The sequence below is a fragment of the Lipophrys pholis genome, assembly GCF_963383615.2.
Source record: "Lipophrys pholis genome assembly, chromosome: 4".
In the NCBI taxonomy this organism is placed as follows: Eukaryota; Metazoa; Chordata; class Actinopteri; order Blenniiformes; family Blenniidae; genus Lipophrys; species Lipophrys pholis.
In genome coordinates this window covers 18,440,201-18,467,672 of record NC_137637.1, presented here as the reverse complement: position 1 = coordinate 18,467,672, position 27,472 = coordinate 18,440,201, and the positions used below count along the sequence as shown (strand labels likewise).

Here is a 27,472-nt window from a genome sequence, read left to right as displayed (position 1 = left end):
CAGTGGGTGTTCGGTGTGTGTTTGTGCTCTCGGTAAATACCACTGTAGCTCCATTTCAAAAGAAACAAACAGATCAAGTTAACTCCAGGAACTCACGTGGAGTCCTCATATGAGGGGGAAAAAAAAAAAAAATCTATTTGGTATTCTGTTTGTTTCTGGCAAATAACGATTTCATGTCATTTGTTTGTTGTTTTGAATTAAAAAATGGAGCCACCCATGTTGAAGCCATGCATATTTAACTCTCCTCAAGCCTCAAAAAACAAACTGGCAAAGACGAGCATCAATTTATAGACGTGCGAATTGTCGGCAATTCCAGGGTTTATCTTTTTCACTTGACAACAGACCTGGAGGCGTCATACTGGGAGACGGGCAGGTGGAGTTAAAACAGTCATAAGCAAAAGTAAACATTAAAGGTTATCAACCCAGCTGCTGTGACTGGCTTCCACTGTTGTGCAGTTTAATCTGCCTCTGCCTAGCAAGAAGCCCTGGGCTGTAGACCTGCACTCACTCTTTCAGGGTATTGCAAAATGTGGTATACCTTTCACATGGTTTAATAAAACAGTCCCAGACGCATTCCCAATTCTGATGATTGCCTGCTTGTGCTTCAAGGAGACGAAAACCGAATGAGCAAAAACCGCCTTTTGCAAAAGAAAAAAAAACAAAAAAAACACTTTTTAAAAGCTAAATGATGTGCTTTTACTTGGCCAAGTGCCCGTGATTACTGACAATTAGGCGAAACCACAAGCAACTGAATAAAGATGGGGAATCTAATTTAACCCCTTCCCAAAAGAATTCATTTTCTACTGCAGCATCGCATGATTAAAATTATGGGATTTTCTTCTTTGGCTAAAGACATTATTTTTTAAATCCCAGAAAGGGTTTATTCATTTTCTTGTTGACTTAAACAGAGGCATAACCACAACCGGGGAGTCAGCAGAATTTTCTGGGCACTGTCTGGAATTTATTTTATTGCATCTTGTGGTAAAAGAAAAAAAAAAAGAAAAAAAAAAGGATTTATATCTTTCTGAATTCAGCTTCTTGTAGATGAATCTACAGCTAAAACCATGGCGTAAAGGACAGACTGTGCTCATCAGTGGCTAACGCGATACGGACACTGCAAATATGCTGTAAGGAAGGAGAGTTTTTGGACAGAAATAGTTTCAAAGTGTACAGTATAGTGTATTGATGGATGTGGGAGGGGTTCCTCTTCACTGCATGTTTCCAGTGATGATGCACTGTGCAAGGTAGAGCCCGGGGTCATCACCTCCTCTTTAAGTACTGTGAATCATACAGTGGGCGACAAAGAATGTCTGCTATCTATAACTTTCTCTCCCTACCATGTAACATGCATGCATATAAATAAATAAAAGACGGCCAAAGAGAAATAAAAAGCACATTTTTCTCTGTTCAGACTTCATAACATAGCAGGGATATTTTAGATGCTTGAAAGTGGCTGCTTTTGTCCATAAATAGATATAATTCTGGCAAAGCTATTTTGCTAATCTGCTGCACTTTTCGAGATTGAAAAGGAGACAGACATCAGTCATTGCCTCCCAGGCTGTCCTGGTAACTTTCCACCTCATATGAACTGTAATGGACTGTGACTTCCTGGTTCAACATGCAACGACAGCTTCGAGCAGAGTCAGACTGTAGCTTAAAGTCTCAACTGAAAAAGTGGAGCTGATGTTGTGTGTTGGACAAAGTTAAGACTTGCGAGTTGGCGAGCTACCTCGAAACATACTGCCAGAACATATATGCTCCTGCCAACAAGAGGTAATTGTGCAGTTGGGTTTAACACTAGGTAATGCCTGTTTCTGGGCCGGGAAATCTTACGGTTGCCATGTTTTTTCCTCTTTGCTGGAGCTGTGCACGAACACTTCCACTGGGTAATAATCGAGTTTTTGGTGGCAGAGTGATTTTTGCTCCGTGTGAGCAATTTCAAAGAAGGCTGCAATATTGTTTGCAACTTTCCCTGTCAAGCACACAAAAGAAATGAATGGACATCAATTCCAGCCTCTGTCACTCGGCCAAGATGTGAGTGAGACAATTGAGATTTTCTGCCATACTAGGTGTTTATAACGCCCCCGCCCATTGCTTGAAACTATACACGGAAACAATTAAGTACATGCTCTGCCGGTATGCAAATACAGCATCGGTATCCCATATATATTTGCCTCCTTAGAGTACAAGATGATGGATGATATATTACAGCTGAGCTGGTCTTAGACTAATGACACAGCTGCATTACAATACACAACTTGGTACACAGCAGCTAATATTGTATATGCAAAGGGACAGAATACACACACACACACACACACACACACACACACACACACACACACACACACACACACACACACACACACACACACACACACACGCACACACACAAACACACACGCACACACACGCTCACACACATGCGCGCGCGCCATCTTGTTTAATCCCCCAGGAATCAGTGAAATTTGATTAGCATGACTTTTACAAACACACCCCATATGAGAGTCGACGTTCCATACATCAGCGAGAGGGTCAGGGGAGAGGGAGGAAGACGAGGACACAGACGAGGAGACGGAGGAGTACGTGATGCCAAATCGAACTGCGGCTTGAGCGGACCCAAAAAAAAAAAAAGAAGAAAAAAAAAGACTGGACTCGTGCTGCGGGCCCCCGAATGGAGCTGCTCAGATATTATAGCTCACAATGAAAGTGTGGCGCACACTGCAACACATCTCACTCTATAGTACGGTAAATGTGGGAAGCTGTATATTTACCAGTAAATGTACAATACCCGTCCCCGGGTAAATCTTGTCAATGTGTACATTTCCAGGATGATGTTAGTGGAAAATGCTAGTCACAGCAGCGTGAGAATCCCTGTTCTCTCACTGCTGTGGATGTGATGCTGCAGGCAGCCAGTTCACTCCTTTGGCAAGACTCCTGTAATAAACTGAGATCTGCAAGTTCATCCAATTGAGCAGAATTAGACCATCATACAAACAGCCAAAGGTTAAACTGATGTTTGGCGGGTTTTCCAACATGCCATCATACTGCTCTACATCCTCGTGGCTTCATTCATGCAAAAAGCAATATTTGAACAAATCCTCTTTGGGTTTTTTTTTTTTTGGGGGGGGGGGGGGGGGGGGGGGGGGTATCTATGATTTGTTTCAAATTGTCCTGTTTGTTTCTTTGAGGATTCACCAGTGTTCTCCAACTGTTACTCTTCTCTCAGGTAAAACTATGAGTGAGAAATATGAAACCCATCCAGACAAGGAAAAACCTGTGCCAACAGTGAACTAATTATTCGAGTTGACACATTACCATCAATTTTCAAATTTTGGATGTTTTACTACGAGTGATTACAAATGTTAGCAAAGCAAAAGTTATATTTTCAGTACGTTGATCCCAAGTAACACCATGACAATCTTTGGATCAAACTGTGTACATTCAGCTTCTTTGAGCTGACATACTGCTCTCAAAGTTTTGGCCTCCGGGCATGACGCACACTTTTTGGGAAGATTTCGGGTTCTTGTGTGTCCTTCTGTTGACACAACATTCACGGCATCACAATCACTTTGCCAATGCTGGATTTTAGTTGTATAATGCCAGGACTGACCATCTGGAAAATGACATTAATTTAGTTTAGGTTTGTTTATTATTTCAAAAAGTTTTTTTGTTTTTTTTTCTGCAGATGAAGCTCTTCTTTTCATTGAATCATTTTCTGGTGGCATCTCTCTGACTCAGGGCGCTTGGCTTGTGCCAGGGTGTTTGCACACTTGCCGAGATGTAGTCTTTCAAGAGAGACACAATCGGCCCTGAGTTTCCAGCCCGGATTGGAGTAGGGTTGATCTTTTAGCTTAACTCGGGGTAAGAGAACATTTGGATCAGGGTTGTCAAACATGCAGCCCATGGGCTAAAATCCATGAAAGCTATGAGGGGAATTCATGAAAGCATGTAGGCTGCAGATATTCCACAAGGGAGTGAGAGGCTTTTGCAATGAGAATCACTGTGGCAGATAGTATTTCAGAATGTACTCAATTTAAGGCGGTCCGTGCTTTATTTTGTAAAAATAAGTTCAATTTAATGTGTTGTACTTTTTGAATTAAAAATTAAAGAACAAATGGAGTAGCCATTATTTAGACATATTTGTATGTCATCTATATGCTTTTCTTTTTTTTTTTGCTGCTCCGACCCCGTGAGATCAAACTGTGCAGCATGTGAGCCTTGACATAAGGTTAATTTGACACCACTGATTTTTGAGAGTTACAAAAATGACCACATGTGGAGTTCAGTTCTGCTTTTCTGTCACAACATTTGGAGGAATTCTGAAAGAGCTTTTAGGCGGGGTTGCTTCATGACACTCATTGTCTGAAAGGGGGAAAAAAATAACAGAGGACACTTGTTTGGTCTGAAACGCGAGACGAGACTCGTCCTTTGACCAAGAAATCCGTGCCTCATTAATTTCACATCCAACAATCACAGAATGGACTTTCACTGAGGGCTAGAATTATGGGCTTCAACATGAAAGTCTTTATTTGCAATTGTAAGGAGTCTGCCGAAACAAAACCTCTATGAGGCCAAAACCTGTTGGCAAGCACTGTTCACAGTGTGCACTAAAACGGCAGGCGAGCGCCACAATTCTCTGATTCCTGAACTCATTAGGAAGGAAATCACAGACATGAACACATTGCAACTTGACAAATCCCTGCAGGTGAATGATAAACATTAACTAACACAGTGGTTGATGCTTCACATCCACCACTAAATATTCATATTTACCAATTCTCCTCACACAAGTATACTTCATCAAATCAAACAAGCAATGGGCAAATAGATAATTAAGCGGTGATAAATAACATGTTCCTAACCCACAGCAGCAATTTCAGATGGATTGTTATGTTACATTTTGGTTCTCCGATGAAAAACATTGATCTTGCACTGAAAATGCAATTTAACGACCGCATTATCTTACAAGTTTTAATTAAAAACAGACCTACAGCCCGCAAGTGGCCATTAGTGGTTGGCGCTTATGACGCGAACACACCGAAATGCATGTGATTTCACATTAACAAAACTGACAGTTTGACCTCACTGCAACTTTAGAGAACATAAACAAATGTGGTCTGATAAACTTTGCAGCCCCCTTTGCAAATAGGTATGCAAAGTTTGATTGCTTTGGTAAAAAATAAATGAGTTTACACAATTTTACTGCCCACTTCTCCTTGGATTAGCTGCAAGATAGGCAGTTAATAATGCATTGGGCTAAATTTATAGAGGCAAGTTGGGTTTTTGTTAATGGAAAACACAAGTGCGCACCCGTTGGAAAACTTCACAAGTGTTAGTACAAATTGCGGCTTGGATGAATTCAGGCACATGAGTGTAGCGGTGCACAATAAGTAAGGGGGCCGGCGATGAGCTCTGTCCTAGACAAATCTGTGGATACCGAATCCAACTCATACGAATAAAAGCAGAGTTGTAGCTCGACTCTATCAATGCAAACAAAAATAAAACAAGCCCATAGAATTCACATTGAAGGAAAGAAATGAACATCAAGGCTGCAAATCATAAGTTACTGTTCCATATGTTGTTTTGCTATGACATAACTGTCAGGCTGATACATTTTCGGGAGAGCTTGGCTGAGCATTTGGAGGGATTTTAAATATATCGACTGGATATTGTGACATTATGAGAAAGACGCTGACCAGTTGGAACAGAAGGTGGGTTACGGTTTCACACATATCTATCCTTTATTTTCACACTAACTTACACGGCTCCGGTCCACTTCTGCTGAGTGGACAGCCCCGTAATCCTTATGCAACAATGACGTTGTCTCAAATGTCCATAAAAATCTCTCAAATGACTCATGTTGAACTCATTTAGTCTCAGATGTCTACAGTTGCTCAGTGCATACTTATCATGTGAATTTACAATAGATTATTGTTTAGTAATTGTGTGCCCGGAGACCGCCGCAGCCAGAGCAACAACAAATTAACATGAGCGAAGATCTGGGCACCAGGGTAGCACTTCCTGTGTTTCAGACCATAAAAACATACCCACACTAAGAGTTATATTAAAATGTCTGCGAAGACGGATTTACAGGTATATTTTCAAATTATTTACGTATTGTGATGTTATTTTATGCATTGTTGAGGTTCACACCTCCAGTTACATCAAATCTAAGATTATGTCAGGTTGAGACCTGCATTCGTAAACATGAGCAGAGTATGAAATATGTATTGACTTCAGAAATCCTCAACTAGGCATATTCCTACACAAGTCCCTGAGCTCCAGATATTAATAAGTCAGAAAAAGCAAAGCTGCTAAAGAAAAATCTCATTAAATGCTCAAGGGTTCCAGCACCTGTTGTGCCTGATTCGTGTTGTTCCGTTTACATCATTCTGTTAGTTGGTAAAAGTAAACATGTACAATTGACTGGTAGTGCTTTAAAGCATCTTGGAAACCTAAAGCCTTTGCAAAGCGCAGAGTTTTCAAAGTTGGATAAAACTATAGACATACGGCACTTGCTTTCAAAAAAGAAAAGAAAAAGACACACACACACACACGCACGCACACACACACACACACACACACACACACACACACACACACACACACACACACACACACACACACACACACACACACACACACACACACACACACACACACACACACACACACACACACACACACACTCACACACACACACACACTTTAATGCTTTATCTGTCTCCAATGAATTAAATCTAATTTACAAGAGGCTCGGATATTACAGAGGTTCTATGTGGGGACATTTAGAGATACAAAAGTATTGTCTCCGCTGCACAGCCTGGCTTCTTATTACAGACGACAACGTTGGTCATTCAGTTCTTCCTGAGTTCGGCTCAGAATCGAAGAGGAAGTTAAAACTCAGACAAGCACGCACACACACACACACACACACACACACACACACACACACACACACACACACACACACACACAAGCAGGCACAAACGAGCTCAAGCACGTATACAGCACACAGTCACACATTCCCACTGTTTAATATATTTCTGTGTCTCCAGTTAACAATATTTTGTGTCAAATTATAGTGGGCAAGATAAATAGTGGGTCTGTGCAACTGTGGAGAAAATGGAACAGGAGGAAAATGTGGGGCTTCCAGTTGGGGTAGGGGGGGAGAGGAGAGGCGAGGAGAGGCGAGGCGAGGGGAGAAAACACTAACTCCTACCTCAGACACATGGCTTTTGGTGACTAGACTTGCAAAACCTGCTTAATCCCAGCTCCTTCTGAAATATCTGCATAACTGAAACTCCCCGACAACCTCGGAAGCATCCTCACACACATCCAGTGTGGCGAGCGCAGTGCCGCTTCCAAATGAAAACCCTGCCAGATAATTACATTTATCAACAAGGAAATTACATCTGTGAATGAAATGAATCAAATTAATTCTCTGCATCGCTTTACACTTGGGATTGTGCTGTCATACTTGGTCAGCGGGACAGTATGTATGTCTGGAATTTGACTTGAAAATGGAAGTCACAATAGACACAAAATGACGCTGGGTGTTAATTGGGCTACGCTTGGCTCAGAGAGAGATAGAGAGATAGACAAAGAGGAGGAGAAAAGAAGCGAGGGAGGGAGAGAGAGCCTGGAGGACTAATTAGTGATTATAACTTGGCGCTCTCCAAACATAAAATATTTCTCAACCCAAAAGACAGAGGAATGATTAAAAATAAAAGAAAAGGAATCAAACACAAGGAGCTGTGAAACACCCCTCTGGTACCATGTGTGTGCGTGACTGTGCACGCGTACACATACATGCGCGCGTGTATGTGTGTGCATGCGTGCGTGCGTGTGTGTGTGTGTGTGTGTGTGTGTGTTGGCTTCTTTGCCCCCTCATTAAACTCTGCTTTACTCTGGTAAACGGCAGCAGCATTGAGCTCAATGTCAGCCGGAGAGGTTACAGCCATAGGCAGGCTCTGGGACACACACGTGCACACGCACGCGCACACACAAACGCACGCACACAAACAAACTCTCTCACCGCCACATTATCTAATAGCGGTGCTTGATTTGAAAATAAAAGTTTTTTTTCCGGGAGTTTCCACAAGCGCAGTACTCCTGTGTTTGTTCCGACACGGCCGGCGAAAGGCTGAGCACGAGCCTCCACCAGCTCTGCTCCACTGCGCACTGGACATTAGCAATTCACACATCAAAGTCATAAATCAAGGGCGCCCTTCAACACAACATAAATGGAACATGGAGCCATGCAACTTGTTGTCTACGGACTGTATTACACTGGCTTTCTTTTTTTTTTTTTAAATCACGGAGTAGAGTTAAGTGACCATGAACTCTCCTTCTTACATATTTCTAATTAAATTCTTTATTGAGTTACATGTTATGAAAAGCGTCTTTCAGTGTTACTTTTATACAATGTATTTTCATTATTTCACAACAAGCTTGGATACTGAATGGCCCCCGGGCCACCTGTGACCCTTTGGCCATCATTGACCATCCCCGCAGGGCTGGACTGTGAATCAAATGAAAATCCGAGTGCATGATGCATGCAGGCTAATTGCTTTTCTGTCATTTTGAAGGTGGCAGTTTTATTTTGACAGTTCATGCATGTGGATGTGTCTCTAACCATGTTCCTCGTGTGGAAATATTGGTATTGTTCATTTGTTTATTTGACAAAACATGCAAAGAAGCAAAGAGACACTTTGATTGTAACAGTGTGTTTCTTAATTTTATCATTTTATTATATTATTGTCTATTTTATTTTTCAGTCAATTGCAAAACAAGTTTTTACATCACTTTTGATATTTGAACGATCCTTTCTTTATTTGTATTCTCAAAGATGTTTTACTTCAGGATAACGTCACTGAATATTAACCCCGATTCTCAGTACATTTTAATCCATCTGTTTTTCCTTTTTATTCTTGTCTTGTTTCTACAGTTTTCTGGACGATACTTACTTTGTTACATTATCAAGCATTTTGAATTTGGTATAATGCATGTACTGTGCAATATAGATAAAGTTTGTTTGATTGATAGTAACAGCGAAATAGACACCATCTTTATTTGATCTATTTAAAGAAAATAGTCGACCATCCCAAATGTGAGAGCCAAAACAATGTTAAAACCAACTTGGAGGGTAATACAGCGAAAGGCTTTAGTTTTCCTGCACATTTCTAACTGTAAAGTCACATTTCTGGTCCTCTTGCTAAACAAAACCGAAGTAATGTCCATATCTTTGTACTCACAGCTGTTTACCAGTCTGTCGTTGTTTTCCTGTCTCCTGCATGAACTCCTGTGAAACTCATGCGACTATAATTCTGCAAAATGAGAATGCAGAGAACCTAAGTTTGATCCATTGATGAAGGTGCTCCATGAAGAACCTCTGAAACACAAGCAGTTCGGGTTGAGGCCAGACCTCCATGTGGATTTCAATAAAAAGGTGTGTTTGTTGGTTTATTTTGAGAGTGAGTCTGAAACCAATACTCCTGTTACTCTTATGGTTTGAACTATTTTATTATAATTGTGTCCTAATTACATTTACATTGCATGATGTTCTAAAATGCATGTTTTTTCTACAAAGAAATGTTTAAATTCCTTTTTTGAGGAAAATGCAGCACATGGTTTGTTGGGAACACGCTCGGGTTTCCTTCAGAATATTTTCGACTGTAAAATTGCAACATGACAAACACATGTCATGAGATCACAGTAACATACTACTCTGTTACAAAAACACAAGTAGCTTTTTTCACAGGCAAATGAGCCGAATATTTTACATACCAGAAAATATAGCTACAAAAAAAAAGGAATATTGTGCATGCATATTTCATTCAATGTATCTGTTTAATAGCTCATAAACAACGGTAATGGCATGAATAATAAATTACCTATGTATGCGCACGCACACACACACACACACACACACACACACACACACACACACACACACACACACACACACACACACACACACACACACACACACACACACACACACACACACACACACACAGACACATTCGCTTTGCTTGGTCTGGAAACTGCACCTCCCACACGCTGAAACGCCGTAGCACTCACGCACAGGTGAATGAGCGAGTGGGTTCCCGACATCGTTTACCTGCAGAGCTTTTGTCCTTCAACAATTGTTTTGTAATTTTGCTGGTATTGTCTGACATACATGCCTGGCATCGCAAGTTGCAGACATGCAGTCTTGCACAATCATGAATGCCATTTGTGTCATACGTGTATCATCATTCATACTATTATACAAAAATGCACATATACATTCGTGCATGCAAATACAATCTGTTGCTATGGTAACACCTACCTTTGACACACACACGTACACGCACGCACGCACACACACGTACACACACACACACACACACACACACACACACACACACAGCAGGCAGAGAAAACAATGGCGTAAAACATATAGGATTTTTGATCTGCTTCTTTTTCAAGCAATCATGTCATTGTCATGCGGCAGTGCGAGCAGACATGAGCGTGTGTGAACTGTCAATCAGTGTGCCTTCACACCGTGCAGCTACCAATTTATCACTGTGTAATCACAACAGTGCGCTACAATAAAACACTGCATGTTTCATGGCATTTTATTTCATGTCATTAAAAGCAAAGCAACACCAGCTTCTCACGTTTTTCTTTCTTCTTCCCCCCATATAGTCAAGCGGCATGTGGAGGAGAGTCACATGCAGACGCATTGTGGCACAGACGACTGTCGACTGTGTGATGTACTGAGGTCTGTGCCAACCCGTTTGACAGTTGCAACATTTGAATCATAGTGGGGGAGATGCTCTGAAGTCGGAGCCTTTAAAATGCACATTAGACCACAGCGTGTGTGCATGTATCATCGTTTAAGTTTAAGCTTCCATACGGGTTTCACTAAGTATTCAGTTCAGATTGGCTTCCTAAAACATGAGTCAGGATGTCAGCGACCCCCACAAGAGTAATCATATCTTTTCATGAGCTTGAGTCCCAGGACCAGACTCAAAAGTTTATCTTTGTCTATTTGAATTTGAAAAAGTCTCCTTGCCTCCTTATTGTAGTGCTCCAAAGAATTTGCTGAAACCAAACAAGTCATTCCAGATGGATGGATAACACAGGCTCTACCATCAGTCTGCCCACCTGAGTGTGGTTTGTTATCTAAAACTAGTCTATAGTCTATTACCATGGACAGATACACATACACCCCCAATCTATTATTGAACAAAAGGCTCACGCCTCTGCTCAGCCCTTCAGGGAGGGTTCCATCCCTCCATCCCAGAATAATTTCACACATCAGTAGATACACAAAAGAGAGAGGGAGAAAGAGAGAGGCAAGGGAAGGAAAGGAGGGGAGGACTGGACAGAGAGGAGGGGTTGGAGTGGATGGGGTGAAAATGTATGGGGTCACAGCTCAGTGCTCGTGGGAGACCAAGGTGTCGAGGGGAACCATGTGTGACAAAACAGAGATCAGAGGATCATATGTGATCACGCGCACATGTGAAGAAACAAGTGCACACACCAAATTGCACACGCACACACACACGCACACGCACATGCAGAGACGTACACATGCCAAGAAAAAAGGTAAGACTAAGGACATATCAGATGAAGACTTGTAAAGATTAAGTCTGACTTAATCAGCAGCATTCTCAACCAAACACAGAATGATAATCTCTTTATCCATCACACTCTTTTCTTCTTAATCACACACACACACACACACACACACACACACACACACACACACACACACACACACACAAACACACACACACACACACACGAAGGATAATCCTATTTCCACATGGTATTTATAAACAATATGAACAACCCCCCCAAAAAACCAAACAGTCAAGATGAGGAAACACAAACCGAGTATTGAGTTACTTACACACAAGCATGTGGAGATGAAGGATTTCAGTGAAACCCACAAAAGCACACATACAAACACAAACGTGATAATGTATTTACATGCTGAGAAATTACAGGATATTTCGACCCAGCGTTTGCCAATAACACACCATAAGCACCATCTAAACCAGAACAGCTAACACACACACACACACACACACACACACACACACACACACACACACACACACACACACACACACACACACACACACACACACACACACACACACACACACACACACACACACACACACACAGTGAGGGGATGTGTCTGAATAAATAAATTGAAAGCTTCAAATTTGACAGCTGACTTGACAGCTGAAGGCTGATTGGCCCGGAAAATCCCACATCTAAAAATGTCTTACACTGCAATCTACATTGGACCCAGAAATTCTGCATGTATATGAAATTTGTCAGCATTGATAATTTCAATTTTCCATAAACGCTCCAAACAAAAACAAGAACATCTTCAAATATCTGCAGTACAGGCATGGAAATCAAAAACAGGGAAAAAAAAGAAATATCAGTTCTTTAGTTGCAGCGGCTACAAAAACGATCAATCACTATAAACTTGAGAAAGTTGCGGTCCGTAAAGGATACACACACACACACACACACACACACACACACACACACACACACACACACACACACACACACACACACACACACACACACACACACACACACACACACACACACGCACACAAATGCACATAGAAACAAACTAAAATACATACATGGACAGCGATCACACACGTCTCCCACTAAGAAAGCACCAAGCAAGAGGAGCAGCAGACACAATGGAGTGTTTAAGTATGCGGAAAACTTTATGCCTGAGTGAAAGAAGAGCTTTGAAGGAATTCGCTGAGGGACACCCAACCTCCCCCTGAACTGAGCCTGTACCTCCTCATCAGAGGGAGAGAAAGCTATGGAGTGTGTGTGTGTGTGTGTGTGTGTGTGTGTGTGTGTGTGTGTGTGTGTGTGTGTGTGTGTGTGTGTGTGTGTGTGTGTGTGTGTGTGTGTGTGTGTGTGTGTGTGTGTATAAGGAGAGTGGTGGTGTGGATAAGGCGATAGGGAGAGATAGAGAGGAGTAGATGTTCAGTCGGAAGGGGAACTGATGAGGAAAAGCCAAGAGTAAAGGCAGGAAAAAGGGGCAGCAACAAGGTGTTCTGGTCTATTCCCCCGGCCTCGTTCACAATTGCTCTTGGCGAGGCAGAAGTGTGGAAGTCTCTAACCAGCAGCACAACACACACACACACACACACTGCCTGGCCATGTGAACACACTGTTCAGTAGGCACCGTGCTTAACTCCCAGTATGACCTTCATTGAGATGGATTGCATGAAAAATGTAATGACTTTCCTGAGAGAAAAACCACAGGCCAAATCAGCTTTGCATTGCATAATAATGCTGGACTTGGTAATCAATAACACAAACACACATCCATAATGGAGTGCACAGCCTGCACATGGAGAAAATGTCTCAGCAGAGGCCAACCACATCACAATGGATGGAGCAAACCACCAGTGGAGAGCTGTGCAATGCATAAACAAGGAGCTCTTGATGATAAATGCCTACATCCATTTCCACCCATCAAACACGTTCCAAAGCTAACAGCTTAAGTCTGGAACAACATGCAACTCTGAAAAGCTATTCGAACCCAAATGTTTAGCTCTGGGTCATCCCTGGCCCTGAATAAAGACTTGTCCCAGTCTCATTTGACCCCGTTTTTGCTGGAACTTAAGAACTTAAGTTATCCATTTTTTAAAGCCGCAAATACAATGCTAATTCTGGCCCAGAGCAGGGCAAGCTGGGCTCTTAACAAATATTAGCCATACAGTTTTGGTTGACATTCATTAAACAGCAAAAGCCGCTCAGTTGCTTAAACTTGCCTCACTTTTAGTCTGGGAAACCATCTGCATGCGTGCTCAACGATTTTTGCTGTTTATACCTCACAGAAGAAAGCTTTTATTTTTTTTCACACTGTTTTATTTTTATTTTTTTTGTGGGTCACCACAGTTAAAATTAAAACACCATTTCCACATTTGACACAAAGCAGGAAAAAAAGAAACTAGGAACTGAAATGGGCCACAGATTTAACACCTTTCTTTAGTTGCATAGCAACAATGTTAGGTTCAGCTAACAATCTTTATCTAACTGACCATAGGTTTTTTTGTACCCAGCAACACCTAGCAGTAGAAGCATTCAATCTGGAGTCTCATTTTTTTTTACTCTTTACCTCTAAGCTCTATTGTTTCAGACTCAGGAGGCCGTGATTCCTACGTCTTAACCCAAGGTGGTTCGGATCACAAAGCAAAAAAGACAACAACCTGCCAAATGGAATCTATAGTCGCTGAGATTTTGGTTGCAAGCTGAGGTTGATGGTGTTTTTTTTTTTTATTTGTGTGTGTGTGTGGGTTTTTTTGTTTTTTTTTTGAGTGTGTGTCACAGTTTTAGGGTCCCATAATGAAAAGCTGCCATTGTGTTTGTTTACCTCTACCTCATCTCTCAGTGTGACATTAGTTAGAGATGACTCACCAGCAGAAAAAAGAAACAAAAACACTGTTCATCTCACTGCCACGGATATTTCCCTCTTGAGTGTGTCTCATTCTCACCTCATTGGTGTTCCAGCGATGGCGCTCCTTCGGCAGAGAGGAACATTTGGGAAGACACTCCAGCAGCTTCTTCGGAAGGTAGATCTTCAACTGGCCAGGCTCATCTGGAAAGGGACGGGGAGGTGTAGAAGAAAGAGAGGTGGAAGATTAAGATAAATGAAGCACAGAGAGCAAAGACAAGAGAAATCCCACAGCAGACGGAGAGACGCTATGAGATCTGGCTGAATAAAATCAGAACATACTTTTGTTGTGTGGTTATAGGGTTAAGGTTTGTGGTTTGGTTCAGGTTTTATTTATCAAAAATGGAAAAAAAAAAAAAAAAAACTTTTGGCCGAGCAGTCGAAGAAAAAAAATGAAGGATTTGCATATTAACCGTGTTAAGTCGTTAAATCTATTCTGCATTTTTTCAGGAATGAGTGAGTCACACTGATATAGATAGATTTGATTTTGTCAATCAAGGGTTTAGAAAGTAGTTAAGTGTTTTGCACGCTTTCCTTTGGTTGGCAGGTGGACGTGCACCTGGGGCACACCCACAAACAGACGTGGCTTAAGCTGAATCCATTATCATACATTACCGGAGCATTTGGGGTTGGTAACAATCACAGCCAATCACATGGGCATTACTTATCCCCTTTAAAAGCACTGCTCTCCCCACAGTGGTACAAAGACAGTTTGGTAATGGAGTGGAGAAACCCAAAATAGCTCTTCCTGTGAGGAAACTAAGATTCTTGTACAGGAGTTTGAAATCCGTAAGTGCACATGCTATATTATACAGCTGCCCAAATATCCCTACGGGAGGGTGTTGTTCAATTCTAAATTTAACTGTTTCTGGCCATACTGAAAGTGCTGGGGGCCGGTGAAGCACTATTTAGTTTAGAATCATCCAGAGCTATGGCACAGGCTTGTAAAAATCAGCTCAATTTTACTCCCTTGGCATTGCTGGCTTAAAGACTGTCAAAATATTCCACAAAATATTCCACACATTCCTTTATCATGAACAAGACCAGTATTGATTTAACATTGCCCACAAGTCCTACACAGACCACAACGCATAGACCTTAACTGTTGCCTGAAAACTTTTTCAAGTGCATCTATACACGACTGTATTAAACTGGTTAGTGTCTCCTTACGATTAACAGAAGCCTCATATTCACCCATTCAGTTATCAGATCAAACACTCACACACACCAATGCTGAGGGCTGCCGTACAAGGTATAAGAACGCCATTGGGAGCAGCTTGGGGTTGAGTTGATGACCTTGGTGAGGGGAGCCAGACAGTTGGGCGTGCAGGAGGCATTGCTGACAACCTTCAGCATGTTGTCGTACGGTGACAGAGCAAGACGCAGGATCAAACCGAAAGACTGAGTGTGGCATCCGAGAGGCTTACATTCGAGAGCCAGACACTAAAATAATATGTTTACCAATCGGCCAAAACACAAGGCCCGAGACAGGAAAGTGAAAAACACTGTGATGAAACTCGTCAGGAAGTGATTTATATTAGACCTCAAGTGAACGCTAATGTTTTGAAACCGGAAAAAGTGACAAGGCATAAAGGTTTGGGCTTAAATGACCAAAGCCATGTAATGGTAGCTAGGCAATATAGCATCTTCAAAACAACTAAAATCATGAGGTGTGTGCAGAATGTTGTGTTCGGAGAAAGTGAAACCAGTTATCCAGACCACTGATATATGGGCACCCATGGCCCAATGATACACATAAAAATTAGAGGTTGACCTGTGCAGTCTGATCTCATTGAAGAAATAGTGTTGCTGAAACCTAAATGCTATCAATGACAAAATAATCATGAATGTAGAAATGCCAGGGCACGCAGTGTATCTCAGCTTTCTGATTTGTGTTGCTGCACAGTTTCAGGCTAGTCCAACAGCCCATGCTGAAGCCAGTCAGCTGCCGAAAGCTAACAATGGCTGCACAAACATCAGGACTGGACCACCTAGCAATGGACCAAGACGACCTGGTCGGATAATTCACATTTTCTTGTAAATAATCATTCTAGAGGGTCGGGTACATGTGCAAACTTTACCAAAGGAAGATAAAGCAGCAGGGAAGAGATCAAGACAGCTGCCAGCTGAGGTGGCGCGATACGGTGCTATGTTCTGCTGATAATGTTTGTGCTTCACATACAGTACATGCCGTCATGGCGTGCTGATGGCATTTGCATATTTTGGTAAAATAACGTGTACTCCCACACTGCAAAGAGTACTCTGGAATAGTAAGTGAAGTTGCCTAGGGCTCCATACGTCTGAGATATAAATGATCAAACATCCATGGGAGACATATGTCTGTAAATTGCAACGATATAAAGGATTTGAGGCAAACATCTTGGCGTTTAATACAATAAGATATCATCACGTCCATTCCTTGATGGGGTCAGAGTTGTTTTGGCAGCTGTTGGAGAACCGACACAGCATCAGCCTAGTGACGGCAATGTTCTTGCTGATTAGTTTATTTGTAAAAATGTAATGGTGTTACTATTTGTGGCTGAATTTATGTCTTAAAGGGAGCTATAAAAGACCACAAGAAAGGAGTCACTCTGGAAAGCAAAACTGCATGGTTGTGCTGACTTACCAGTGAAACCCCCCACTGTGCCTCTGCTCCTAATCACCAACATATTTAATATAAGCGTTCAGAAAATGTAAAAAAGAATTCTGCTACGCCTTAAGAAAATGCCACCTCACCAGTGTGTCCTTACAAAGATAGACCCCCCACCCCCACCACCCCCCTTTGAAGTGTGTGTCCCTGTTTGTGAGTGCGTGCCCGGCGGGTGTGCTGCTCAGAAGTCAAAGGGAGTGAGCACTCAAAGGTTATTGATAAGCATTTGAGTAGAGGGCGTCCATTCATGACTCCCCTGGGAAGATAGGAATTATACTCTACCTGAGGGCAAACGACAGAGCAAGAGAGAAAGAGAGATAGGTGAGCTGGTGCGGAGGGTCAGAGTGTGGGAGAGAGAGAGAGAGGCAGGGAGACAATGAGCCGGAGAGACACATTTAATGAAGAAAAGACAGAGAAATTAAGAATGGGAAAGTAAGAACTCTGCAAGGACAAGAGTTGGAACGAGGTAATGCAAAGGAACAACGGAAAGAGCAGCGGGGCAGGTGTGAGCTCCATGCATGTGCCCGTGTGCTCGTGCACATAAGTAGGTATCTGAGCATGTGTGTGTTTGTGTCAGTAGGAAGTGTGTTCAGGCACGTATGCTCCCCCTAATCAATTATGCATTTATTAATAGAAGGCCTGAGAAGACAGAATTTCAAACAGCTGAACTGTGCAGCAGCTTAGTTAAACAGCTGAATGGTGCAGCTTAGTTAAAGCCTAATTTCTTTTTTAGCAGCACTCCAGCCTCTCTGCTATGAATGCCAATCAGCGTTTAAACCCCACCCCTCCTGGCTATAACCCCCTCCCTTCCCCTGCTGTTCTGAAGAATTCTCATCAGAGCCTCGCCTTTGAAATATACCAGAACCACCACATCAAACAAGCCCGTTGCACATGCGCAGGCACACACAAATACCCCCCCCCCCCCAACACACGCACGCGTGCACACACGCACATATGGATGCTCATGCATAAAAACCCACACACGTGTGGAGACGCACTGCCTGCTGTTCAAAGAACACACATCACAGTATTTGTCCCTGAGTGGCGTTTTCTAGCAGTGACCTTGATGCTGACATCTCTTTCAAAGCATATCTTCATGGACACCACCATCATCTTAACCAATCCTCACATTTATTCTCCCCGTTGAGTTAAAGCACAGGAACAACTTTGCAGATTTGTTGAATACTAATAAGCTTTTACGCCCCCAAAAGAGTTGTATCTTGTATTTCCAACAATCCTGAACAGGAGAATGTGTCCCTCTAAAAAAAAAGGAAAAAAAAAAAATAATAATAAAAAAAGATCAGCTTGGGTACTGTCGCAATTGTCTTTTCCATCTGTTCCAAATGACTCTCGGTGGAGCTGTACTGTGGTGTGACAAGGGGCAAAAACTTCACTCTTGTTTCTGGTTACGCAGGAAAGTGAACTATCCTGGGACGCGAGTGAACACATCTAAATATGGAGATTCTGAGTTTGCTCACATCGACGTTGGTATTAGAAATAATAAAACAGTACCTGCATTGCTTCTTGTAAATCACTTAGCCGAATGCCACAAATTCTAGATGAAGGGAGATCACTCACTCACTCACTCACTCACATGCTAATTTAGTTTTGTTTTGTTTTTTTTTCCTCTAAAGAAAAAGGTCCAAAAGGGTGACAAAGCCTGAATGCTAATGTGAAACTGATGGCTCATTAAGTCACACAGAAATATGCGCTAAAAAGTGAAAATGTTCGACCAAAGTGAAACATTGCTTTGGTACCCTATCAAATGCCATAATTTAGACTGGAATCACACAGAAGAGCGGCCTCCGACTGATGAATATTTTACCTCATAAAACTGTCATCTCCATATTTAACACAGAAACAAGCCAATGCCCTTGTGAGATGGCTGTCAGTTAATTATAAAACTCTCCTCAGTAAAGAGAGAGAAAAACGCTCCAAATGCAACTCTTAACTCTCCCCCTACTGATATTAGGAGGCGTCAGGGGAAATTTTCACATTTTCCCCCCTTTTCGGGATGAAATTAATGTGACAGAAAGAAAGGCTCATTGCACAGCAGCTAGATAGAGGAATGGGGGGTGGGGGTGGGGGTGGGGGTGGGGGGGGGGCAGAAGGGAGAGCCAGGGCAAGGAGAGGATGGGGGGGGGGTGCATAGCATGGGATGAGCGAGAGTGCAGGAAGAGGGAGGGAGAGACGAGAAGAAGAGGGAGAGCAGGGGGTGGAGGTGGGAGGGGGTGGGGTAGAGAGATGGGCGTGCATGCTAATTTTATCATTCTGCTGATAAACTTTTCCTCCAGTAATCCTCCAGCTGGGACGTGAGAACAGATAGGAGACAGGGATCGGCTCGAGAAGCCTCAGCTTATATTAAACAGCCATTCCAAACAGAACCATCTATTCTGTTTTATTTTATTCTATTCTGTTTTCTCTTTAATTCTTTATTTGCTATTTTGTGACAGTCTTGTTTTCTCTCTTCCCATTTAAGGTGATCTGGTGCAGGTATGAGGCCATCTGCTCCTTCAGAAATGGATGAGCACGTTGGGGTGAGGGAGAGTGGGGGGGGGGGGGGGGGGGGGTGGGGGGCATATCCCCAACAATAACATCACCGGCACAACCCCATCCTCCTCAACCCGCCACCCCACTAAACACCATGTTCATCTGCTCCACCTCACATCTGTTTATTTTTCTCCAATTTGTCCTCCTAATACACTCGCGTACACAGAGAGGCAGAGACATGCATCTGGGCTACGTCCTCAGGAATCAATGACCAATCAAAGCAATCATTGCCTGATAGTGCCTCTACACACCACCGCAATCTCACACAGACATGCCCGCCGCACACTTACACCACCATGCACCGACCCCAGATTACACACTCCATCTCACTTCTAGTTTAACAAGGCCCATTGAGGATTATAGATACATAATGCCATGTGTACAGATTAGGTACGACAATAAACTACTGATAGCCAAAGTAAGCCCTGCCTTCTGCATGGCTATGTGAAGCACAGTGTGTGCGCGTGCCTGTATCTGTGTGTGTGTCCACTAATACTGTACTGGCATGCATGAATAAACATGATGTGTAACGGAGCTGAATTGGAATGACGTCTCAGCAGAGAGACACACACTTAGTGCGTGTGTGTGTGTGTGTGTGTGTGTGTGCCCGTAAGTGTAAGCGTGATCCGTTACAGAGCAGATGAGAAGGAGACCTCAGTTCCCGCATCACATCATTCTGCCAGAAGGCTTTTATACTTGCTCCCAGAGTCACCCTGCGCTACAGACAAATGTGCGCGTTGCACTTAAACACCCTCGTGCACACACATACGCACACAAACTGTGCCAAGAGTGTTTGTGCATCTCTTACTGTTGGTGTCATTGTCGTCACTCTTGGGAGGGGTGTGTCCAGTGTAACCAACAGCAATCCTGACCATCCGCTCTGGATTTCTTATCTTCTTCAGTCCTGCGAAGAATTCAGAAAGAGGAGAGAGAGAGAGAGAGAGAGAGAGAGAGAGAGAGAGAGAGAGAGAGAGAGAGAGAGAGAGAGAGAGAGAGAAACCACAGGGCATATTTAGGATGCACTCCAGGCTTTGGTTTCCTTGGCAGGCACACACCTCACCTCCTTCTTCCGCCTCTAAAGCCCAGAAACAAAACTCCAAGTGATATGCATGTGGGTTGATCCATTTTCTGATCCACTAACTTTGCATCCATTGTGTCCCCTGATCGATTGGCCACAGTAGATACACTGCCTCCGTGTGTGTGACTAACTTGTACCCAGGTTTAGTTTCTCCACTCTCTCATCATTTCTCTGTTTCCCTGACCACTGTTGCTATGATACAAAGTAGACCAACCAGCACAGAGGGAGATGGTCTTCCAGGCTATATGGTGGATGTTGTTCTCGTGCCCACTGGTGTTTCTCTGCTGTTCAGCGCCACACACATCTGCCAGGGAGTGGAAAGAGTGGACGGCTGTCTCCTGCCTCAGTTGCTGCGATTCATTTGGCTTTCATTCAGCAAGGGCTGAGCCTCGTAAATTATTACATCCGTTCTACACATAACACCGAGAGGGCGACGGGCAAAGCTCTTTCATGCTGTGAATGAGTGAGTCCGTTTGCGTGCCGATATGTAGGTAAAGTACAGTATGGGCGGAAGGGGGATAGTTTTATATTTATATGGTACAGTGCCTGCTGATCTGCCCAACGGGCCTTCTATCTTCTATTCTACAGTGATAGTCTTTACACGCAACGGGCCTTCCTTTTGCCTCTGGCAATCATACTGCATGCTTGCTTGCATGCCCATATGTGTCTTTATCTTTAGGTGCTGAAGGCCTGAAATGTGAAATGTATGATCCGACTTGCCCAATTCGTGGCGCTCCAAAAAATTGCCCCAGAGAGTAATCTTGCTCTATGTTGCTCCCTAGTGGAGAGAGAGCAAAAATCTCTCGCTGTCCTTCTCATTACAACTTGCAGTAACTAATCAGTTAAAAATAGTCCGCTATTTACACTGATGTCCCGAGCAAGATTTTTATTGCTGTATGACGTGTTAGCTCCTGAGTTGCCCACAAACGGTGTCATCAATCACAGCACAGTCTGCTGTTTTGTTTGTCAGCTTAATGGGCTTCTTTAGGAAATGTAACCCTTCCTGGCATCAGCTGTACTTTAAAGAGGCAAGAAAATGAAAGCGATATTCAGAAGAGAGTCACAACCGGGGGATTTCTATCAACAAATGTCAAGCACGCTGAGTAAAGAACAAAGTCTTCCTTCACCCAGGAGTTGAGATAGAGATAATATTGCCAATCCTAAATAATTCATGAATGAATGAATAGCAGTCTGACTGAGATGGTGACTCTGTGTGTGTGTGTGTGTGTGTGTGTGTGTGTGTGTGTGTGTGTGTGTGTGTGTGTGTGTGTGTGTGTGTGTGTGTGTGTGTGTGTGTGTGTGTGTGTGTGTGTGTGTGAGAGAGAGAGAGAGAGAGAGAGAGAGAGAGAGAGAGAGAGGCGAGAGAGAGAGAGACTAACGACCCCAACAGTTTAGTTAAGGCAGTAAATACAAATTACAATAAATAAATAAATAAATAAATAAATAAATAAATAAATAAATAAATAAATAAATAAATAAACTGGATTGGTGATATGACCTAAAACTGACACACATACCCCCAGCCCCCACTCCCTCCATCTCTCCCTCCCTAACCTGCATGCAGCCAGATTCTCACCTTCAGTGCCTTAGCAACCATGAGCACACATCAACGCCAATGAACACAAACATAAACACACACGCACGCACACACACAAATACACACACACACACACACACACACACACACACACACACACACACACACACACACACACACACACACACACACACACACACACACACACACACACACACACACACACACACACACACACACACACACACACACCGACATTAGATTAGGACTAAATAAACACACAGCTGGCGCGTGTCAGGCAGAGAAAACCTGCAATTCAGTGGTGTACTTTATGCTTTAAAGAGAGACACAGAGACAGATACACACACACACACACACACACACACACACACACACACACACACACACACACACACACACACACACACACACACACACACACACACACACACACACACACACACACACACACACACACACAGGGAAAGCAGCTGAATTCCTTCAGCGTGAACCACTCTCATCCCTTCTCTCTCATCTCCGTTCCTTTTATGTTAAACGTTTAAAAAGCTCCCATAAACCTGCTCCTCATGGGGGGGATGGGGGGGGGGGGGGGGGGGGGGGGGGGCGAACATCGGACGGTGAAAGACTACGCTATCCCACCTCAGTCGGATCCTGTACCGACAGGACAACTCTCCCCTCTTGTTATTTATCTGCTGTCGGTTGACCGTGCTCCACACGGTCGCTGTTTCAGCACCAGCCTCCGTGTTGTCGGGGCCGGGCTGGAGGGGAGGGAAAGCCCCGCCGCTAACGCCACCCTCCGCCGTGCCTCCGTCCTCGCATCGCCTCGACTCGACCCCGTATCGCGGGACTCTTGCCACCCCGAATAAAAACCGTTATTTCTCTCTTACCTTCCGGCTTGTTTTCGGCAGCCATTTCCCCTCCACCGCGCGCCTCATCCCTCCTCCTCCTCCTCTTCCTCCTCCTCCTCCTCCTCGACTCGACCTAGTGGTGGTGGGAGGGGGGAGGAGGGGGGCGGTGATGGTGATGGTGGTGGTGGTGGTGGTGGAGGGGAGGACCACGCGCGTGCACGACGAGGACAGCTCAAGGAGGGGGGCGGGGCCGAGGAAAGGGGAGACGAGCCTGCCGCGTCTGAACACACTATTGGTCCCGGATCCGTGATGGAGACCCGGGGAGGATATGGCGAGCCAAACCTGCCACAATTTAGCAACGTGCGACACCGGAGATCCGGCAGGACAGTCAGAGGGGATGGCAATTATATCATGCGTCTTTATACATCTTCCTACTGGCCTCACTGTCTCTGTGTGTTCGGACTTGAAGAATATGTCATAAAAATGCCCTTTATTCTATATATGAAAGAGGGCAACTATAAACACTGACTTAGTACCTTTGAGTATTTGTTTCAAGGATGTCATTTAAAGTTTACGCCACAGTTGATCTATGCACCCGTCTTCAATTTCTCCAGTTCAGAGTCACAGAGCGATGGAGGAAACACAGTGACAGACATTCACATTTACAAATACGGGCAATTTAAAGACACCAATTGACCTTACGTGGATGTTGTTGGACTGTGGAGAAAAAAAACCACACCTTTTTTTAACTCAAGAAAAAAAGAATTCCACCTTGTGATGTTTATAGATCGACATAATGGTTTGTCTGAGAAATATGTGTTTTCATTGTCGACATTTCATAGAGGTAAATTGATTTCAAATCTTCTAACTGACAATGCAATACAACATCTTATGGTGAAAAGTACCAAGTTATTTGGGTGGACTTTTTCTGTGTTATTATGATACTGTAAATGCTTACTGGTTACGCAGTTAAAAATAACTCCTGAGGGCTTTCTTTTAAAGTTTCTACACTTAATCGTTGAAAAAAAAAAGCAAGTCATCTCTACACTGAAGACTTTACGGTGGTGAAGATGATGATATGTTGCTAAGTAAATATGCATGGATGGTGAGGAAAAATCAAAGAGATGCGTTTGGGTATAAATTGAGAGGCAATAATTGTGGCAGCTTTGGCTTGCCATAGAAATCCATCCCTCTGCTTCTTCCCGTTGTACACGCCCCCTGATGTTCACGCGCTCGCTCTCCCTCTCCCTCTCCCTCTCTCTCTCTCTCTCTCAACCCTCTCACGTCACTGAACGACGTCTGTATTCGAGGACACCTTGACAGCCTCCCACAGCATCATCATCATGTTCATCATCATCTTCACTCTCTCTCCCTCTCTCTTTCTTACACACACACACACACGCGCACACACACACACACACACACACACACACACACACACACACACACACACACACACACACACACACACACACACACACACACACACACACACACACACACACACAAATGCGCGCGCCCTCACAACGTAGGCCTACACTTCCACGAGCTTTCTGCGCGCATACAAACCCGTGCGCGCTCGCTTATTCCTTCACATGCAAACCCAGTGGACTGTTGAGAAAATGCGATGTAAGGTCGCGTCTCGCCATAAATTATGAACCCTGGCTTGAATTTAAATGAAAGGAGAGAAGTGCCTGAAAGATACTTTTTTTTAATGCGCGTGGGCTGAGCGGGTGCTATGGTGCTGAGGCTCGCGGTGCTGAAAGGACAGCTCCACACGCGCCTACACAGCCTGTGCGCTCTCACTACCTGCTTTCTTTGAGCCATGTTATTAAACTGAAGTGATGACAGGTCAGATGGAAACTTGTAGGATAAAATGAAAAGCGCCCCCCCCCCCCCACCCCACCCCCCACCCCACCCCAACCAACCCCCTCCCTACATGCCCCCCTCCAGTTTGGGCTCTCGCAGGAATATCTGGTATGATACTGTATCCCTGCGGAAAGTTTAGTTCATAACGAGCCTAACATGATCACGAATGGGCTATTTATAATGCTCCCGCTTTATATGAGGTTATCCCATCTAAACAGTAGGACTTAACTGGGACCATTATGTTCTCGTTTTCCAGCCCACACTGTCACTCTGTGCCTCGGGGTAGAATATCGCCTTTGCACCAAAGCCTTGTGTTTGACAGAGACAATCCTCTCCGTAGACACGCTTCACGGAAAACAGAGGTTTTGAATGGCTCGTCCTCGGCTACGTATGCTGCGCGTACAGCCTCGCAGTGCAGAGGCACGGATCGACAGGATTCAAGTGAGATGAATGACAATGAGGTTTCTGTATCTACTGAGAATGATGTAATAAAACTTAAATCTACAGCGGACCTTCAGAGCCGTGTTTTTGTCAAGCTTTGCTCCGACGCTAAAGTGGAATGACAATATGCCATCGTTAGGAGGTGGTTTTTAAAGTCTTTCCGCCAAGATTTTGTTGCATTTTTAAATAATTACTGATGTGGAGTGAATGAATTTATATGATCACTCACAGAAAGACAAAACAACAAACAATCACATGATAAATTACGACCTGAACTGGAAATATTGCGATTGTCAGCAAAATGTGGTCAAAAAAGCAAAAATCCCTATTTTCTATACTGTCACAAGATGTAAAGATGTCATTATGTATGTTAACAATGTAAAAATGTGACACAAGGATGCATTTTGCATTTTGTGACACCTTCTGTTGATATTGTGTGCGTGTACGTATACATACTGTATACACACACACACACACACACACACACACACATATGTATATATATAAATATATGCAAAATCCACTATGCAAGTTAATGTTTTAAACCATTAATTCATTTGTGATTATGTATCTATCTGAAAATGACATTGGCCCTGTGGTGCCGTCTTGTAGCAGAACCATGTGTCTAAAATCAGCTTTTGATTATCTTATTTCATATGGTGTGTGTCTTACATACTCCTGAATTAACTTTTGCTTAATCAAATTACCACACAGTATACCAGACATTAAGCAGGTCTGCAATGCACACAGGGAGAAACTGAGTCTTACTGGGGGGCAATTTTAGCTCATTTTAGCCCCAGGGTCCCCAAGCAGATTACACTGGCAATGAAGGCAAATATCAGGAGACAGCTGGTGCTGAACTAATGCAGTGGACCACTACAGAACACTACTGTGTAGATTACTTAAATGTGTCTCGTGAAGGTGGCACAAAGAGGTTGTAAACACACACACACACACACACACACACACACACACACACACACACACACACACACACACACACACACACACACACACACACACACACACACACACACACACACACACACACACACACACACACACACACACACACACACACACACACACACACGCACACACACACACAACTAGAATAGCAGTCACATTGTTGTAACTGAAAGTATTTAAAAGTTTTGGGAGTTTTCTGGCTTTTTATTGGCAGAGCTCATCTGATCTGTGTTAGACTGGTTTCACCTGCATTGAAGAACAATAACTCCACTACTATTCCGCACGGAAACTCCTCTGCTGTTGTTTGGAGACAAACAAGTCCTCTCTGTTTACTTTGGTGATACTTATATAACACATTTTATGTTCACTTTATTGAATAAAATTACAAATATTAATATAACCGTGTTCAGAGCAATCCACAACTTTTAAGGTGGACCTGAACATGAAAACTGGACATTATCGGAATGTGCACAAAAACATAGAAGATCATGAAAGCAGTTATGAACTGATGCGCTTTGAGGAGGGTTTAAAAAGAGCTCAACTTATTAGTCGGTGACAGGTTGGGGATGGAGTTAGGTTGGAATAGAAAGGTAGGATGGCTTTGAATGTGATAAGTGTAGTGTGTAGTTTCATAGTCGAGAAAATTAAAGACAGTAACCCTGACTGAGAGACCTTATTTCAAGGCTTCTCATCTGAACAGCCGCATGATAGATGTGGTGAGATAGATATGTCCTTGCATGTTAAAAATGATTGCTGTAATACACACAAGCACATCAACGAGAGCAAGTTAGACACCAATTAACCTTCCATGCATGCTTTTGGACTGTGGGAGGAAACCATAGCACCTGGAGACATTTTTTAGAGTGATATGCATACTCCACACAGACAGGCTCTTGTATTTAAACAGGGGACATACTCACTAATGGGACGCAAGAGTCACTGTGTGACAGCTCCCAGTGATCAATTGATTTTCATTTCCAAATAGAAGACTAATTGA

At 43.3% G+C, this 27,472-nt stretch overlaps 1 protein-coding gene across 1 annotated transcript in view; it reads right to left on the bottom strand.

Moving 5' to 3' along the window:
• Nucleotides 1-23,291, bottom strand: part of LOC308108283 (calmodulin-binding transcription activator 1-like) — a 54,375-nt gene extending 31,084 nt beyond the window's left edge. Inside the window, exons 1-3 of the mRNA XM_080461112.1 lie at nucleotides 23,236-23,291; nucleotides 20,521-20,616; nucleotides 14,553-14,656 (exon numbers count right to left, since the gene is read on the bottom strand). Coding sequence (XP_080317238.1) covers nucleotides 14,553-14,656; nucleotides 20,521-20,616; nucleotides 23,236-23,260 — 225 coding nt within the window. The 5' untranslated portion in view covers nucleotides 23,261-23,291. The remainder of the gene's footprint in view (nucleotides 1-14,552; nucleotides 14,657-20,520; nucleotides 20,617-23,235) is intronic.
• Nucleotides 23,292-27,472: the final 4,181 nt, after the last annotated feature.